The 20,041-nt window shown below is 43.8% G+C and overlaps 1 protein-coding gene across 4 annotated transcripts in view; it reads right to left on the reverse strand.

Moving 5' to 3' along the window:
- Positions 1-1,951: 1,951 nt before the first annotated feature.
- SLC7A2 (solute carrier family 7 member 2) overlaps positions 1,952-20,041 on the reverse strand; it is a 69,590-nt gene continuing 51,500 nt past the window's right edge. For 3 of the 4 annotated variants that reach the window (XM_014588270.2, XM_014588265.2, XM_006149696.3), the window contains 8 exons: positions 19,874-20,007; positions 18,470-18,692; positions 15,385-15,524; positions 11,839-11,941; positions 9,996-10,201; positions 8,549-8,715; positions 7,227-7,335; positions 1,952-5,258 (listed from right to left, as the gene is read on the reverse strand). In XM_014588270.2, the coding sequence (XP_014443756.1) occupies positions 5,065-5,258; positions 7,227-7,335; positions 8,549-8,715; positions 9,996-10,201; positions 11,839-11,941; positions 15,385-15,524; positions 18,470-18,692; positions 19,874-20,007 (1,276 nt within the window). In that variant the 3' untranslated portion in view covers positions 1,952-5,064. Of the gene's footprint in view, positions 5,259-7,226; positions 7,336-8,548; positions 8,716-9,995; positions 10,202-11,838; positions 11,942-15,012; positions 15,150-15,384; positions 15,525-18,469; positions 18,693-19,873; positions 20,008-20,041 lie in introns of all 4 variants that reach the window. The other variant, XM_006149693.3, reaches the window with a different exon arrangement.

The following is a 20,041-nucleotide window of genomic DNA, read 5'->3' on the forward strand; positions in this document are numbered from 1 at the left end:
AAGGAACACTGATGATCATTAAAAACATTTCAATCTAAAATTGCCTACTAAACAAAAAATCTTTACATTCACACAAGACCAATGTAATCTGGTTGGTTTTTACAGACACAGAACTTCTGTAGGGCCCTATCAACAACTTTCTATTACGTACAATGCCAACAAAATAAAGCAATAAAACAGCAGGGTACCCCTCATGGACACCAGTGAGCCCGTCAACCAGGTGTGGGCCAGAGAAGTCCACCTCATTGGCAATACGAAGCTCTTACGGGCTGGATCTTGGCCATGCACTTGTACTGGGGGGCTGTCAGGGCCCAGATATAAGAACTGCAGCTGCTCAGAGCTTAGTGAGCCAGTTCTAGGAAGCAGCCACCCCTCCTAGGAGTCATGGAGGTTCCTTGGTCCTTATTCATATGGACATACTTATGGAATATTTGGAATTGAAATTAAGGACCCGAACTACCACTTCATATGCACCCCCAAAATCTAAGGCCCCACCCAATAGGGGCAGTGGCAGACATTCTCACGTTGAGGTGGTCTGACCCTGGAACCAGCCTGGGGTCCTACTCTGATCTCCATGGAGCTGTTGGTGGCCAGGGAAGGCTTGCTAGACCCACCGATCACAGCAGCTGTCTTCAGCCCTGGCGAACAAAAGCTAGTACAGTGCGTCCAGCAGGTGGTGTAACCAAGTGGGTTAAACCATAACCAGATGCATTTGAAACCAGTGAGACTAAACTGTGTACACAAGACACAATGACGAATACTACAAAAACCGACAACAGTAACAGACTAGGACTCTCAAAATCCAGAAACCAGAGTTATTTGAAAGTGTTTCAATATAATTACACAAGGGGGAAAAGAATCTCAGCTAAACAAGTCAAGCAACTTTATTTTCACATGTACATGACTTAACAATGACCTTGGCTGGGGTTATGTACTCCAGGGACATTGGAACTTTTTCCTGTGGTATGGAAGGACACGCTAGAGAAAGTTACAAAGCAGAAAACGTACAGAGAAGGCACGCACTCTTCTGGCACTAGCGAAAGAACAGTTAGTGTCCCCGTGCCCCATCCTCCCCCTCAGTAATCACGGGGAATTTTAATCATTGCCACGGACGCTCTGAACCTGATCTTTTGAAGTCCCGTGGAAACTGTATTTTTGGTGTTAATTAACAGTCACTTGAAGCAGACCGGGGAAACCATGAACAGCATTACAGAGAAAGGAGAGCTGGAGCCTGGCGCAACTTCATCACGTCCTGGGTCATTTCAGATGCTGGGCGAGAGGACGGAAAACGCAGCTGATACGCTCTCTCTGTCATTCTCCATGCCAAGCATTTACAGAGGAGATCATTTGGTAGAAATAGATTCTAATTAAGGGTGATTCGGTAAAAAACATTTTTAACAACTACCTGCAAACATCCAGGTCTTAGAAAAATACTTGGCCTAATATTAAAGATAGAAAGTTAAAAAAAAAAATCCTTTCTCCATAAACATCAAAAGAAGATAGGCTCGGGACCAGCAGTTAGCGTAATGGCTATGTCGCTGGACTCCTATGGAGTCGACTGAGGTTCGAGTCCCGGACCCGGTGGCTTAAAACTCACGCTGGGTGCGTGTGCGTGCGTGCCCAAGATCCTGAGAGGAGAATGGAGGAGAAGGGATTGCGGCGTGACCATCCCCCCTGAGGGGTGATTTCTTGCTTTCTATCTCTGTCTCTCTGTGTCTGTCTGGCGAGCGCACACGCCCTATAGCAAAATCCTCTCCAAAAAAATAAAGAAAGAAGATAGGCTCTTTTAAAGGAAGGTAAGTCTGAAACTGATATTCTCTATCAACTGTGATTGGTAACAGTAAAGTTTTATATATTGATATTTTTATCTAATACATACTTCCAATGATGTTTCTGTCATAGTTTTCCTGATGTTTCTCTCTGGGGGAAATGTCTGTATTTTAGTATCAAAGGCTCTAATGTAAATGTTTCTCATCAACAGTTTGCACATGTGAGATTCCAGAGTCATCTTGTGACTGTGGGTCTGGCCTTGGCTTTATATGGTAACCCACAAGTCTTTTTCATTTTTTTTTTTAAGAGTATAAAACTAAGGTGCTTTCATGAGATACTCCCACCGACTGAAAATGTTGAGAACACACTTCCTCGTATTAAAAAAAAGAAGTCATTTAGGCTGCATTTACACGAAGACAATGGAAAGAATATGTGCTTGTCTGTTTTTCCCCAAAGAGGGCATTTATATGAGGTTGATTACTAACCAAATCTATATAAAACGTTTTGGTAATTCTAAGAAAGTAAAAGCACTTTGTTCAAAAAAGCTTATGAAGCCAAATACAGAACAGAAAAATGGCGGAAGAGTTGGTAGGATTGGCTTCCACTAATTTTTGCTATTTTTAAACACGGAAATGTCAGAAAACAACAGAAACGAGAAAACAGGAATATCCTAGTGTCCCTACCCCTACCCTGCTTCAGATTATAAAGCACCTGTTACCATGTACTAGAGTTAAGTGATTTTATATTAGAAACATTATAAATATTTCTTAAAAGATTCTATCTATAGAAAATATACATATAAAACTGTATATTTTAAAATAGTTTAAAACCTAAACATTTTGTATAAGCATCTCTATCCATAGAAAACATTTACTTTTTTCCACGTTGGTTGGGTATTTTATGCTACAGGCCATCACAAACCCAACTTACTTATACACTGACATTTGAAATACACATGTGCACACACGCCCGTCTGCATGTGCACTGGCATACGTGGGCAGATGTGTTTACATGCACACGCACATCCAACTGCATCTCACAGAACGCAAAGCAGCCACTGACAAAGCATCTTTTCCTAGCTCTTGGTGTTTGCAAAGTGTTTCAGTGTAATGTGGAAAAATAATTTTTACCTGAATTCTGTTCCAAATCGAACCCAGTGGGCATGAGTTGCAGCTGCACACCCTAAATGCATGTCTTGGTTTTGTTACAGTAAAAGGTTTTAAGTCTCCACAGATGAGACTCACATTTCCTGTGAAGGGCCCGTTGTAGATTGGTTATGGAAGAAAAGCGGTTCTCTGTGAACAGCTGCGTGACAGACACTGGGGATCACACCTACTGTTACAAAAACTCCTGACCCTTGCTTATCCCGGGTCTCCTCTAGGCAGCCTGAAAGAGAATCCCTGGCTGTGGATTTTGCCATGCGCACTCTGGAAACTGTGGAATGTCAGGAATGAGTTCTGTGTCAGGATACCAAAACCCTAGCAGCCAGAAATTCAGGCTCTCACCTGCTTCTCTGATATTCAATTCCCACGAAATCCTAGTTCTACAAACTAATCACCACTTGCTTCTAAATGACATCAAGAAGGTAACCGATCTCTTGGAAGAACCATCAGAAAAGGAGTTTCCCTGCCTTTCGACCACACAGGCCAACTAGCATGCTTGGTACGGCCACTGCTGTGCCTGGAAATGTCACCCGCTCTACGGTCTCATCTCCAGCCTCACCTCACGAGCTGTTTACATCTGTACAAGAAATAATTCATGAGAAGCGAAAGCCCTGCCCAGACAGTCCACTAACAGAGAACCCTACAAAATAAAACAGAGCAATGAGGGAATCTTATATATAAAATGGATTTACTCAGATTCTAGGGTTACTGTGAATATATAGGTTGGATTCAATTGGGCTTAACTTTAGCTTGAAATTTTAAATGACAATCTTCGTGACCAAAATATTTTATTCCGCAAGCATTGATGGGTGACTTTAGTGCTTGTATTAATAGGCTTAGTGTGGCCATTTAAGAGCAGACAGAATAAAAAGTACTAAATCATTTATGGGGCGGTGGGAGGAAAACAGAGACATAGAGGTCAATTTGATCTGAACCCCTTCAATGGGGCGCAATGCCCTTTAATACCTGAATAGGCACTTTAATATCAGATAAGGAGAACTTTTCCTACCCCTTCGGCTTTTCTTCTTTTGTGTGGAGTAAAGAGAATTTGCTACCGGAGTCCCTCTGCCTAGGACGAGACAATAACAGAAACCAAGGAGTGAAGTCTGTTTGTGATGAAGTTCACATAACTGCACTGTGATGAGTTATTAAGTAATGGGGAAAAGCAGGACTCACTCCACCCACGGCATGATCTGGAAGACCCTTTGGGCTTGCTTTAATGGATTTCTTCGAGAAGGATGCTTGGTGTCCATTGACGTAAGCATGCGGCTTCCTCTCTGATCTTCCCACGTCTCCCATCACTGCCCCTTGCTGGCCACGGAGCCCACCTTCACTTTGCAGCTTAAAGGGTCCTGAGTGAATCACAGTACCTCTCTCACGCCTGAGACAGGGTTGAGGGGATACATCATTCAAGATGGTGAAGGCCTCATATTTAAGGACAGGAGTTCAAAAGAATGCCATCTGGTGACACGAATGCCACTCTGACCCCGTGTACAGCAGAAGCAAACACTCCGACGGGTTAAAGTTTCAGCAAACAGTCAAAGCTCATGGGAAAACCTCTGTACTAAACCCACTGCTGGCACGTATGATTCACAGAACAGGCCCACTCCCACCCCTCCTCTTACCCCAACCAGTGACACACACTGCGATGAGTAGCTGCATTTTTAGCACACTCTACATTGACAGTAATGAAGCCTCAGAAGGAAAAGCGGCCACCTCTTCCCCCATGCATAGGGCACATACAAACACGCTTCCATTTGGTGATTGGCACCCACGTTGGGATGTGCAGTACATGCCACCAGCTAACGACAACACTGGAAAAAACTGTAACAATTATAGTAGAACACCAGCTGACAGGATAGCCACGTTCCCAATCTCTCTCCCTCTCTCTCATACACACTTACACGCACACACTCACACTGTTGTGGGGATATTCATCACTAAGAGAGAACTCAGAAGGTCTCCCCGGGCACATAATTCTCCACTGAGGCAATGCTGTCTGGAGGTGTGAGCATAAATTAGGGTGAACGATGATGCAGGCAGCAAACCCGTGAGGACTCGAACAATGACAACATCCTGCCATGGATTTTCAGCATGGGACGTGGGGGTTCTGGCTGCAGAGCGACCAGCATCAGCACTCGCTCGTCTTCTCGTGGAATATGAAAGGCAAACTGAGATTCCTCTGGTGGGGGTCGTGTACTTGCATGGTAGCCTTTCCTTGTGTTGCTGCGTTAGCGTTGTCTGAATACGCGTCTTCCTCATCTTCATCCCTCGGGTTGCCTTCCAGGCTGTGTCTGATGCCATAGGCGAAATAAATCAGGAACCCTTGGAAAGGGGAATAATGTGTAGGTGTGTCAGGAAATAACTCTTAATACAGAAAACCTGACGGAGAACTTAGGACTTTCCCCCTTCTCTTTTCGTGCCACTTGAGTAGAATGAAATGTAAATATACAATATTACACAGACGTTCTCCCTGATAATGTTCTCCCGGGAGAATGCACTTCTTCACCTTTTTCTTTTTTTTTTTTTCTGCTTTTCCAGAGGGCACTTTCACTTACCAGAAAGAGAGAGAGAGAGAGAGAGAGAGAGAGAGTACCCCTGCAATGCCGTCATGCCACGATCCCTTCTCATCCAATCTCCAACTGTTAGGATTTGGGGCATGCATGCACAGGAGCCTGGTGTGTTTTTCTTTCTTTCTTTTTTTTTTTTGGAGAGGTTTTCGCTATAGGGCACATGCACTCGCCAGACAGACAGACAGAGACATAGAGACAGAAAGAGAGAAATCACCCTCCAGGGGGGATGGTCACGCCGCAATCCCTTCTCCTCCATTCTCCTCTCAGGATCTTGGACATGCACGCACACGCGCCAGGCATGAGTTCTAAGCCACCGGGTCCGGGACATGAACTGCGGTCGACTACGTGGGAGTCCAGTGACATAGCCATTACGCTAACTGCTGGTTCCTAAGCTTGGTGTGTTTTTCAAGCCCCCAGGGCAGGGATTCAAACCTCACAGCGGGCCACGTGGATAATGGATCTGTCTCCCTTAGCCAGGAGGCCACGGGGCCAATCCCATTTCTTCATTTTTAACACTCAGACAATTTTTAGAATGTGTTTTTTCTCCTAAGGAATATTTTTCAGACCATGTTTATGTAGAAAAAAAGGTCTGTTCTCAAGACTGCATATTATACTTCAAATAAAAATGTGAATTGAGTCTTCCAACGACCTTCTAAATCATGTAGTGAAGTGTCAGTTATGATCAGGTATCTTGGATGCCATGTGTCAATGAAGGGGACACGGGCATCCCTTACACATGTCACTGTCACCAGGAGAGGCCAAAGAACGGTGTGCCAAACAACTGTGTATTAACAGCCACGGTGACTAGGAAGTGGGTGGCAATGTTTAACTTTGTGAGATAATTACTTATATATAAAAATATGTTTCTTGTATTTTGCTTTGTTTCAGTTTATTCTAGAAAAGTGGTTGAGAGTTTTAGGTGGAAGTAAAATTATTTTTTTCTAGGCTTCATTTTTCTTATCTATAGGTTGAAGAAAATAGAACCCACCTGGCTCTACAGGGTTTGTGGAAGATTTGAATTAAAAAAGGTTATCAGGCCAGGGACCAGCAGTTAGCATAATGGCTATGTCGCTGGACTCCCACGTAGTCAACCGTGGTTCGAGTCCCGGACCCAGTGGCTTAAACTCACGCCAGGCACATGTGCGAGCATGCCCAAGATCCCAAGAGGAGAATGGAGGAGAAGGGATTGCGGTGTGGCCATCCCCCCCTGGGGGGGTGATTTCTCGCTTTCTGTTTCTCTGTCTCTCTCTATCTGGCGAGTGCACGTGTGATATAGCAAAAAACCTCTCCAAAAAAAGAAAAAAAAAAAACAAAAAAAAAGGTATCAGGCCAGCTAGTGGAGTAGTGGTTAAGGTGGCTGGATCCCACATGGCCGAACATGCAGTTTAGAGTCCCTGGACTTGGTGGCTTGAAAAATGCACTGGGCACATGTGTGTATGTATGCAACGTGCCAAAAGGAGGAGAAATGAAGGGTAAGGGATTGTAGTATGACCACTCACCATGAAGGATTCTTTCTCTCTCTTTCTCTAACGAGGGCAAATACCCTCTGGCAAAATAATAATAGCATCTGAAAAAGTAAGTACTCAGCTGTTTCAACTAAGGAAGGAAGAAACATGAGAGCCTCTGGTTTCAGGGAGGGGGAGAAGATGCATTTCTCTTATCATGGAGCAGAAAATAGAAAGTGCACCAAAGATCAGAAGGCTAAACGTAAGGGACCCACCAAGCGCCATCCAAATGCTGAATCGGACCCAAGTGTCTGGACTCAACTGGACCATCAAGTAAATGTTCACCAGGATGCTGAGTGCCGGCAGAAACGGTAAGAACGGAACCTAAGGGGAGAAGATTGTTTTGAATATACTCAGACTTTGAAAGCACATTCCCCGAATTACTGTAACCCAGTGGCAACTGACATAAGTGGAGTTTTCCAAACGGTCATAAAACATGCGTGTTATGAAAAAACGACGCATCAATCTCAGAATCTTTCTGCCTCAGGACATACCCATACGTTAATCCCATTTCCCACTGACTTTTGGAAGTTCCCACATACGTAGTTTCACATGCCATCAGCAAGCTCATATTCTTCCAAAAAGGACAACCTGGATAAAAACCATTCCTCCCAGGATTACTGAAAGGAAACTCCCATTTCAGGGGACTTCCTGCAGCTCAAAGCGACAGGGGATTCACCCAACCAGCTCAACAGCTGCCCCATCACCCATTCACAACGGGTGTAGGACTTCACTTGTTCAGGGGTTTTGTTTGGCCCAGACAACAACAGAACATGCCTCTGGGACTGGGACTCTGGTTACACCAGGATCCAGGAGGAGCCTTCCAGGAAGTCCTCTTGAAGTCAAAACTTGCTTAGTTCAAGGGGACAGGAATATTTCACTTGCGCAGGAAGGGCTTTTGATGATATTAAATTCTCCTAAGAGGGCACTGGATTTCTAAACGTAAAATAGTCTAGCTATTTTTTCTGATAAAGCTTATTTACCAAGAAATCTGTTACCTATATATCCATTGTAATAATACTGTAGTCGGCGCATACTGAAGTTTTCCAAAAGGAAATCTGATAGCCAATGCAGGGAGGACGCCGTGCCAATAGGGACGGGTCACAGACTGACGTTCTTATTCACTGGTTATCTTTGATTGTCTTCGTTAGACAACCAAAGCTGATTGGTTGTTTGGTTATCTATCTATCATCTATCTATCTATCTTTTAAAGAGAGATTTTTGCTATGGGACATGTACGCTCGCCAGAGAAACAGACAGAAAGCGAGGAATCATCCCCCCGAGGGGGATGGCCATGTCACAATCCCTTCTCCTCCATTCTCCTATGGGGATCTTGGGTGCACATCCACACATGCCCAGTGTGAGTTTTCAGCTGCTGGGTCTAAGACTTGAACTGCGGTTGACTATGTAGGAGTCCAGTGACGTAACCATCATGCCGTCAGCTGGTCCCTTACTCACCTATTTAAATAACTCACAAAGCAAACATACGGAGAAGGAGCCCAAGGTGTGGAGGATCTCCAATCCCGACTGCACATACCATGAAGGCTACTTTCTGCTGATTCTGGGGCTGCCTCCAGATGGTGAGCACCGTGGCAATGCAGAGAACGAGCACCAGTGCCAGCAGGGCCAGGCTCCAGGCTTCCAGCCGGGCGAGAGCGCGCACGCCGTAGGTGGTCAGGACACTCAGGCCCAGCACGAGAAAAGCTGCGAGGCACAGGACAGAGGACATGGTCAGTGTGCTCCCCTCGGCCTCCGGCTCAGTCTGCTCTGAGGAGACTCCCCGGTCTCCACATCTCTGTCACACACCAAGCCTTTGCTTCGTCCCCACCCTCCCCGCCCCCACTTTTTTGTATTGTCCAATTTTCAGTTTGTCTTGCTGACCAATTTCACAGATTTAAGAAACATGGCTTGATTACTCATTGCTGTCTCCTTGGAAGTCAGCTTCCTAATTTTGGGCTCCTAAAATGCTGTATTTGCCCAGGTGCCTTCTGGGACCTCCTTTGCTGCTCTCAGACTTTAACATACAGATGGATGGCATGTCATCGGGGGGAGCTTTTTCAAATGAGAGACGGCACACTGTCATCTATCTTCTTCTTTTTTTGCTTTCCTTTTTGTGCTATAGGGCACTAGCACTTGCCAGAGAGAGCCGGAGAGAGAGACGAGAAGGCAGCCCTACAGGGAATGGTCGCACCGCAATCCCTTCTCCACCCCGCCCTCCTTTCTAGGTTCTGGAGATGCACACACATGTTTCTGGGGTGCTTCTCAAGCCATGGGTCTGGGAATGTCCAGTTGCCTTAACCACCAGGCCATGGAGCCAGTCCAAGTCGGTCCATCTTAAAATACTGTAAACAGGGATTGTCAGTATTAAAGTGAATAATATCTAATCTGCATCATTTCTTCCTGCTCCAGAGGCTGACGTCACCATGCAGCCACCTGGCTCTGACTTCCAAGTCTGCATGACGGGTCCCTCCTTTGCTCTCAACCCTACACTTCCCTGCACTCACCCTCCTAGGGCTGGGAAGTGGAGTGAGACTGAGGACCCCCTCTCCTGGTACCCCAAATGCCCAGTGACTGACACATAGATACAGTTCAACAAAGGTCACTGAAAATAGGATTATGTAAGGGTGGGGCAGCGAACAAGGATTCCCTACGCTGCCTCTCCGCCCAGTGGGTCCCGGGTCTGTGGCTGGCAGGTTCCTTGGCCCGATACTTTTGCACTAAGGGCAGGTTCACAGCTGCAAGGTGTGCAAACTCGTCCCCCCACCATGCTCCCCTTACGGAGTGTCTTCCTTTCTTCAATGATCAAGATAAGATACGTTTTTCCTAATAAAAGATGATCTCATCGACTAGTGCTCCTGCAAGTGGAGCTCTCAGGGCCCAGGGGGTTGCCCCATATTCCAGGCTAGGCCCTGCCTTTGTTCTGGCTCCACCCACACAGCGTGCTGGGTCTGATGTACACAGAGAAGACGAGGGAGGAGACTTACCCAGGAACCCCACCAGGAAGCTCACGAGAGAAGCCGACTGTCGTGTGGGCAGAACAGAGGGGCTGAGGAGGGTCTGCAGGCTGAAGCCCTGTCCCTGCAGCGCAGTGACCTGGGACTCGTTTTTCAAGGCTGTGTTGGCACACGATCCCAGAGCTTCTTTCTCAGGAGAACATTTGGGCTGCTCGTAAGCCAAGCTGGGCTGGTACCTACCCCGAAAACATATTGGTGTCGTTATTGTCAAGTGGACACGTGGCCGAAGTGACAGCAGCACCTAACCCTCGAAGTGTGCCATCTTACAGGGTCACACTGAGGGCAGGAGATGCAATCCTCATGTCCTACCCAGTGCTGGAGCTCTTTCAGTGAAGTTTCTGTGCATTCCCTCCGGCGGCCACGTCCTGAGAAAGCCGCATATCAGCATAATCTCCCCACTGTCTGCCCTGAGTCCTCTGTTTACCCAGATGTTTCCCTCTATTACCGACACGTGGTCTTTTCTCTACGGCCTGTGTCAGGATATCAGCGCCCTCCCAGTCTCCCTGGAGTGGCCTCTTCTACCCCTGAGGAGCCCTTGCTTACTTCTGGAAATAACATTTACCTTCATGTAAATATGCTCTCTGAGAATGACACCACAAAGTTAGAAGAATATGAGAACCACCCACGATAACACTCCCCAGTGCTGATCACTGTGCTAGTGTCCTGGTGCAATTTCGTAAGGTCTCTGTAGGTCTGCTTCCGTCCTGTACATTTAAGGTAGTGACTCAGTAAGCCCAGGTGCTACCTGCAGCTTTGTGTCCTGAGACTGATACAGCTCACCAGATCATCAAGTATCACTTTATCTGCCGTAGAAGCGTCTGCTGAATAAAGGCACCTGGTTTGCTTAACCTGTCTCCTATCGATATTCACGTTAGCTACATGTTTTTTACTTTTGTAAATTACTTTTTCCAGGAAACATCTGTGTATGCCTCTGTAATTACATTTCTTTATTTTTGTTTTTAAAAATGTTTTTTGTTGTTGCTGCTGTTGTTATTTACATGGGATGGCTGTCCCTCTTCACCGTGTACAACCTGGCTTTTCCCAGCATGCCCACGGTGCGTATCCACCAAGACAAAGACAGTACCACACACATCCACGGCAGCAAACAACTTCTCATTTTTTGTCAATTAGAGGTACTGTGTCTTCTCCCTATCTCCCTCCCGCCTCCCCTGTAATTAAATCTTGATACAAAATCTTAACAGTTGAATTATGAAAGAGTACGTACAGTATTTGAAGGTTCTTTATACTGGGTCATCATGAAAGCCATGACCTATGCTTCTATATTCCTCTGTGCAAAAAATGTGTCATGATTTTTCCTATGACCCAACTAGCCATACATTATGAAAAATTGCTTTTCGCATGGGGCAAGCTACCATGCATGATCCAACTGTATTTGATTACTTGCTAAGGATCAAGGATGCTCCTGTTGCTGCTTTTTATTTTTCTTTTTTAAATTTGTCAGAGGGCACATGCACTCATCAGAGACAGAGACAGAGGAGGAGAAGAGATAGCATCCTCTACTGGGTGTAGTTGCACCGCAATCCTTTTTTTCTCCATGTCTGTCTTGTCAGTATTTTGAGCACACCCCCATGTGCACAGCGTTTTTTCAAGTCACTGGGGCTGGGCTTCAAACCACATTAGGCCACGTGGGATCCAACTCACTTAACCACCCGGCCACAGGGCCAGCTGACCAAGTAGTCTTCTTACACTTTATGTTTTACATGGATGTTTCACGCACATGGTCTCTCCCTCTGTGAGATGAGACTACGAGCACCCCGCCTGGCATACACCCCAGAACCACCTGGCTGCTCACCTGAGGATGAGAACGCAGGCCGCGACCAGAGAGTAGGCCATCAGAGTGCCGATGGACATCATGTCCACCAATGCCTTCAGGTCAAAAAGGAAGGCCATCACAGCTATTGGGAAAGCGAAGAAAAGGTGAAACAAACGGTCAAGAAATGGGTACAATCCCACACAGTAAGTCTCAAGTCAGACCCGACTAGCTGACATGAGGAGTCAATAGAGTGTAGAAATAGGTTCTCTAAGACCTTCTTTATGTCATATAAACTGCTAATGAGACTTCAAAAGCCCTCAGCTCTCTGACCAGTGCAAAACACATCTACTTTGATTACCTTAGGAAAAAGTTGGCCGGCCAAAGAGTAAAAATATTGTATGATGGTCTTTGATGTTTCAGAAGACAAACACTGCTAGAAAATATTGGCGAGCTTTTTTTTTTTTTTAAAAAAAAAATATTCAAAATGACATTCATACAGAAGGAGCTTTCACTACAGAAGTTATATCATCATTTTTATTTTTATCAGCCTTGTTCGATACAACTCAGGATCATTTTAATGATTTTCAATGAAATTACGTTGGTGATGTAGGTTCATTTACTCTGATTAAAGTCACACACTTCAGGCAGACCAACTAGGTTTGAGGATTCAGGTTATGGTTCTGCATTCGAAATCTCAATAGTGCCAAGAGGCCAACTATGCGTTAGCTGCTGAGTGGTCAACCAGTACTTAGCAACTATTTGCTCTACTGAAACATCAAAGTAGTGATAATAACTTACATCTACTAATAGCCTCCCTAGCATAGCAAGCAGGTACTTCTCTCTCTATGAGTTCTAGACTCCCTATAAGCTTTCTATCGCTAGAATTTCATTTTATCTTCATGTGACTGATCCTATAAGATGGAGAAATTAGTTAGGTTTAGTTAGGTAAAATGGCTGGTGTTTAACTGTTTTTGACCAAAAAATAAAAATTCCCGGCAATTTCTCATGGTTTGACCTATTAGGGTCACCCCATCTTATAGAGGCGACAGCTGCCACTACAGGGGAGCGCCACCTAAACCAACAGCCCACGCATACCACACTGGCACTTCAAACGCACGGTGCCTTACTTTGGAAACTCTTCATTGCCAGCACACCTACACACTAGATTATTAACATTTCAGCATGCTTAAAAAAAAAAAAATCACAGAGCTGCGCCAGCAGGTGGTATGGTGAATAAAGCACTGGATTCCACATGGCCAGCTCCACAGGTTCGAGTCCTGGACCCAGCACCTTAAAAATTATGCCAGCTACATGTGTGTTTGTGTGCCCAAAATCCAGAGAGGAGAATGGAGGAGAAAAGATCGTGGTATGACCATCTCCCCTAGGGGTGATTTCTCACTTTCTCTGTTTCTGCGTCTCTTTCTCTCTCTCTCTCTGGCAAGCACACTTGCTCTATGCAAAAACCTAAAAAAAAAAAAGAGAGAGAGAGAAAAATAACGACTGATGATCCACACAAGCTCTTGATCTAAGCTAAAAACAAGCAAAGTAAGTTGTGGAAGCACAAAATTACAAAATATAACATCACAGAGCATTTTTTTAAAAAGTATTCTACCGTAATTATTTTAACAATTTCAATAAACTATTATGATGCCAAATTAAATATTTCTTGAGAAAAATTAACTTTTTACAATTTTGAATGTAAAGTAGAGTAGGACTGGACAAATTCTTTACTGGGAGAAAACACTTTTTATGGATTAAATAAAATATGTGATCATCTCCAATATTAAAATGCACCATTTAATAAAAATAAGGGCTTTAAATCATCTAAGGCAATCTGTTAAGGGGACAGTCTTAGTTTGAGAAAATAAGAGACTTGATTTTCCAACATGTATCTAATAAAGTGCCAGATTTATCAGAAAATGTTTACAAAGTGTGGGACCAGCAGATGGTGTAGCAGTTATGTCACTGGACTCCCATGCAGTGAGTGCACCATGGTTCGAGTCCCAGATTCGGCATCTTAAAAACTCACGCTGGGTGCATATGCGTGCGTGCTCAAAATCCTGAAAGGAGAAAGGATTGTGGCATGGCCATCCCCTCTGGAGGGTGATTTCTCACTTCTGTCTTTCTGTCTCTCTCAGTCTCTCTGGTGAGCACATGTGTCCTATAGCAAAAAAAAAAAATAATAATAATAAAAATAAAAAAATAAAAATAAACTCTCCAAAAATAAAATAAAATAAAATAAAATGTTTACAAAGTGAAACCATTTAGGCAAATACTTTCTAAATCTGCAAAAATCCCATTTGATACATAATAAAGTCTTCTCAAACCTAATTTTTCAACAACTCAGAGCATCAACAAAATGAACATTTTGGTTGGAATTTTTACTGGCAAAATTGTTTATCATTTTATCTGTAAAGCTTGCCAAAGCCTTCCTCTTGCTTCTTCTAACAGTAACTTCGGGGCCATTTTCTCTATCTGTAGAAAATTTTCTCTGAAAATTTTGATATGGAGCTAGAATCTGGTCAAAGGCACTTTACATGGGTATTAAGACATGCCATAAGGTAGGCAATCCAGATTTTCTGAACCTAACATAAATAGCAACACTCCTGAAAGGAAAACAGACCCCTAGTAGGGTTTAGAGGGTAAATGTGTCAGTACCTCTTAGCGCCCCCTGAGGGCCCAGGCAGCGATTACAAGGGCCAACTAAAATTACCTTTGACATTTCTCATACTTAAGAATGGGTAAGGTTTAGCTTTTCAAAATTTCTATCGTCTTTTAGTAATACTCAACTTACATCCTGCGCAAGAAAGAAAATATTGAATCATTTTTAAATTAGTATTTCAGAAATGAAGTAATTATTCTTCAAAGAAACTCTTATGCCCAAGATATCATCGGATGTGCCAGTTCATCCATCAGAAAAGCACTGTGTGATCTGTAGTGGAGAACCATTACAGCCCTGTATGTCTGTTAGAAGCCCCAAAAGTTAAAATAACAATAAAAAAAAAATTCCCAACAGGTCAGTTAAGGATGAATTTCGTTACACCACCACCACCACCACAATTTTCAGGTGTTAATTCAATGCTCGGATGCTAATTGATCAGTGATTCTGTTCTTAACTTACATGCACGGCATGCAGACCCTTTTTGTAAGTCCACGCATGCGCCCCAAACGCTCCAGGCCGACGCAGAAGAAGCCCGAGTCTGGAAAGCTTACCAGAAATGACCCCTGCCGTCAGTGTGGCAGCAACGGGTGACTGCCTCTTACTCACTCGGGCAAGGAATCTAAACAGTAAGCCATCCCGGGCCATGGCAAACAGAATTCGGGGCAAAGGGAACATAGAGCCCAGAAGGCTAGAACAGAAAAATCCACAATCCACATGTGAGTTATTTTAAGGATGACTCTAGAAAGGCATGTACAGGTCATGGCTGGACACACGGAAACACAGCACAACATTCAGAACAGCAACACTTGCAAAAGAGCGACCGAACAGCGGATACGTAAATGGAAACAGAAAACCGCTGGGTAAACTCTTCTCCGCAGCCGTCATAGGCTCCCCCTTTCCTCAGGAAAAGTCAACTCTCTTACCTGCCACTGCACCGGATGATAAAGTAGCAATTATTGGTGTCTTCGTTTTGGAATTGATTTGAGCTAGACATTTGAAAAGCAACCCATCCTCCGCCATAGCATAGATTACACGAGGCATTGGGAAAATGGATCCGAGAAGGCTGAATGAAAAGCAAACACATGCAGGATGGCAGACGCTCTCATGCAAGATCTCAGCCCAGGATTAAAATCAAGTAACTGTAGAAAACGCAGCGTAACAGCTGTGGTTATGACGTCAGGCTGTTTAACACGCACCATGATTGGGCATTTCAAAGTGTTTACTAGCATTTATCACTGGGCTGTTCATTCTGTGGCAGATGCCTGCCCGGCAATATCATCAGACTAACAACATTGCAAGTAATTGTGTGTGCCCATAATTATTAACAAATTAAAACACCATACTAATTAAGACTTGACAAGAAACCAAACCAACACCATTAGCAGCAATCGCTCAGAAGAGAAAAATTTCTAAATTGACGTGTAATTAACACGTGATGAAATCATTTTATTTCATGGGAACAGTCATCTCATTTATTTGACGTTTATATATGTTTTCGTTTATATTTTTATTTACCGTTATTCTTCCTCACACAGCCTGATCTTTGATCAACTTAGTGATGATTCTCAGCATAAGATAATCAAGGTAGAGAAAGGTTAAAAAAGGCCAACTTACTGTAAATTTAGTATAGGGACACAGCCATGATTAAAAGTAATAGTAAAGTTTAATAAGATAGTTTTTGACTTAACATGGTTTGAATTACTTGGGTTTCCTGGCTTTACCATTTAGAGAAAAAAAGTAAAAATTTGATTTAAAAAACCCATCTCTTGGGCCAGCCAGTGGAGTGGTGGTTGCAGTAGCTGGGTCCCACAAGGCCGACTGCATGATTCGAGTCCTGGACCCACAAAACAAACACACTGGCACACGTGCATGCGTGCCCAGAATCCTGAAAGGAGGGACAGGGGAGAAGGGACTGCAGAGTGGCCATCCTCCATGCGAGGTGACTTCTCACTTTCTCTCTCTCCTGTGAGCACACATGCTTTCTCGCAAATATTTTTTTAAAAAATTCTTTATCTCTTAATAAAGCTGGGTCAATCTTTGTTCATCCCCTCTACGCACGTGGTGGCATGGTACTTCGATGGTTCAGACACCTGAAACTGTGAAAGTATTCAAAATAAACCTCAGCACTACCACATGGCTGAGAAACCAATAAAGGGAATTTGTGATTGTCACTTAGTATTATCTTGAGTCAACAATTAAAAATATTTTGAGAGAAAAAAATAAAGCTAGGTCGATGAGTTATAGTAAAAGATTTATTTTTCTAATTTTGGATTTTTAGAACATTATCTTCACTTTAAAAATTAGTCATTAGATTTATTTTCTCTTTGTTAAAATTTTCAACGGCATAGCATAGTCCAAAACCAGAAGGAAATAACCTTACCTATGATAGTACGTTAATTTGAAATATGATTAGCTTGGGAAACCTGAGAAATGTTTTCTAACATAAGAAGCTAATGAAATTTGAAAATTCAAGCCCTTGAGATTCAACCATACTTTTCTTTTCACACAGATATTATATGACAATTCATCATTAATTTGAGAATAATAATTTCTATTTCTTGTCTTTTCTTTTTTCTTTCTTTCTTTCTTTCTTTCTTTCTTTCTTTCTTTCTTTCTTTTTTTCTTTTTTTTTTTTAAGATTTTTGCCATAGAGCGTTTTGGCTGGCTGGAGACTCAAGAGAAGGAAAGTGAGAAATCACCCCCAAGGCAAGATGGCCACACTGCAATCATGTCTCCATTTTCCTTGAGGGATTTGGCCACACTGCAATCATGTCTCCATTCTCCTTGAGGGATTATGAACATATATGCACATATGCCCAGTATGTTGAGTCACCAGCTCCAGGACTAGAACCGTGGAGCTAGCCATGTGAGATCCAGCGTCTTAGCCACCACGCCACCTGCTGGCCCAATAACTAACCAACTTCACTCTAATGGGTGCTAAAGGAAACGTCTCAGTGGTTTACAATAAACAGTGCATTATATTTAACAATCACATAGCACGTAGTTCCCACTCAGACTTAGTGTTACCTTAAAAGGTCAGGAAACATCAAGTCTGCACACATATTTGCATGGTCTGCAGCACTACAATAACACCGAAGTGGGGAGACATTCCAGGACAAGCATCCTGCAGTTTTATAACACACACATACGTAAGTATGTCTGACAGATACGAGGGGACTTTGATAAATTCACAGAGAGTAGAATTAAAGCCGGAGTTTATTTTGGTTCCCCAAATTTTGAAATCTCTATATATTTTATTCATGGTACACATTTCTCGTGAGCTCTCTCTGTGTGAACGTGTGTGTACCAACGCTGTATCTTATTTCTGCTGAAGCCTGGATCTTCCTATCTTTAAAAGCTAAGTATTGGCCAGCAGGAGGCGTGGTGGTTAAGATACTAGATGCCCACATGGCCAACAGAGGTTCAAGACTCAGACCTGGTGGATTTCTCACTTTCTCTCTCTCTGTCTCTGGTGAGTACACATGCCCTACAGCAAACTTAAAAAACAAAACAAAACAAAAAACAAAAAAAACCCACAACAGTAATAATAATAAATAAAATAATATAAATAATTTTAAAAAAGAATTCTTTAAAGAATAGGTAAGTAGGGGCCAGCAGGTGGCATGGTGGTTAAGGATGCTGGACTCCCCCATGGCCGACCGCCACGGTTGAAGTCCTGAACCTGGTGGCTTGCTGTCTCACTTTCCCCCTCTGTCTCGCTCGCTCTGTCCCTCTCTGGTCAACTTAAAATAAACTAATAAATAAAGTTAAATAAAATAATTATTTGGAAAAAAAAAAAGTGAAGTCTTAACTAATGCAAGGGAGAGATTTCCTCATTTAAGCTTTTTCCACATGGCAAGTTCTGGGCACATTATGCAGTGTATACATAGTTTGGCTATACAACCTAATGTATTTGGATGCTTGAAAGCAAACAGAAGCACTATTTCAGACACTGACAACACTGTGCAGGAACCACACAGCCCCTGCTCCTAAGGCACTGCAGCGTACCTGGTGGACAGAGCACAGAGGGAGCCGGCGGCCACGACATACTTGGCGGGCCCCCATCCGACGTACTCGAACGCCACGGGAAGAGGGCTCTTCTCATCCAGGAGGTAGTACGGCATCATGAGTGTCAAAGCCGCAGACACCCCAAAATAGGCCATGAAGCAAACCAGCAAAGAAGTCACGATTCCGATGGGAATAGCTTTCTGGGGATTCCGGACTTCTTCACCTACGGAAGTGTAAGCAAAAGACGTGCATGTTGAATACGACATTAACAGGTAGAGAACTTCGTGTGTGTCCAGTTCCACTCTGCTGTGTCCTTTCTGTTTTGTTTTTTTTTTCCATCTTGATGTATCTATTTTGCATAGATTTCTTCTCTTCTTGAAGGGATTCTGCTCTTACATAAAAATTCAATTCCCAGAGGGAGAAAACCGTTTCCTGTTTCCAGAAAAGCAAGAAGACATGACATACATTATTCAGTTTAGAGAGACTTGTAGTCCTAATCCATTTGGAAAACGATTCACTCACAGACATGAAACGCCGCCATGGCACTCTATAGCCTCTTACACACGAAGGCTTCACATAAGCGTGTCTCATCTTTGCATATGAAACCCTAGTTCTGAGCAAAACCAGTATCCTTTTTTTTATCTTTTTTAATTTTTATTTTTTTGGAGAGGTTTTTTGCTATAGGGCTCGTGCACTCGCCAGACAGAGAGAGAGAGAGAGACCGAGAGACAGAAAGCGAGAAATCACCCCCCAGGGGCAATGGCCACGCTGCAATCCCTTCTCCATTCTCCTCTCAGGATCTTGGGCACACACGCTCATGTGCCCAGAATGAGTTTAAGCCACCGGGTTCGGGACTCGAACCGCAGTCTATTACATGGGAGTCCAGTGGCATAGCCATTACGCTAACTGCTGGACCCAAAACCAGTATCCTTCTAATCATATCCTTTGCAACGATACGAGCCAGAAGAAGAACTTAGAGAATGACGTGGCATGATGGCTCTGTTGTGTAGAATAAATTGGAAAGAAGTGCCACAATATATTTTGATGAAAGAAGAGACGGTTTAAGAACACGGGTATCAGTTATTACTCACCATGACAGCACTTCCAGATAGAAAACCAGGATGGCAATTATGACTCACATTTATAAAATCTGTGACAGCAAGCATCTTCCCTGTGCATAATCTAAAGTAACCTTGATAATATGGGGTGGGGGGCAGGGACTGCCAGTGTGGAAGTCGAGGTGCAGAGTGTTTCAGTTTCCTTTGTATCGTAGGTGGCAGGGGACTCAGAGGGGTCTGAACTAGCGCCCTTTCTCTCTCAAATCTCACTCTCTTCCCCTGACCTGGACTTCGTGGGCTCCAGGGAGCACCTTTCCTTCGACCTGGAGCCAGCCACCACTCTTACCAGTCGTCGCAATGCAGTCAAATCCCACGAAGGCATAGAAGCAGGTCGCAGCGCCAGCCAGCGTTCCCGCAAAGCCGTAAGGCATAAAGCCACCCGCCCCGTACATGCTCGTTCCGTTTTCAGAAGGCGGCTCTCTAAGGAAGAGAACACACACGCCACATCAGGTAT

This window comes from Tupaia chinensis, unplaced genomic scaffold (assembly GCF_000334495.1).
Source record: "Tupaia chinensis unplaced genomic scaffold, TupChi_1.0 Scaffold000271_1, whole genome shotgun sequence".
Taxonomy (NCBI): domain Eukaryota; kingdom Metazoa; phylum Chordata; class Mammalia; order Scandentia; family Tupaiidae; genus Tupaia; species Tupaia belangeri.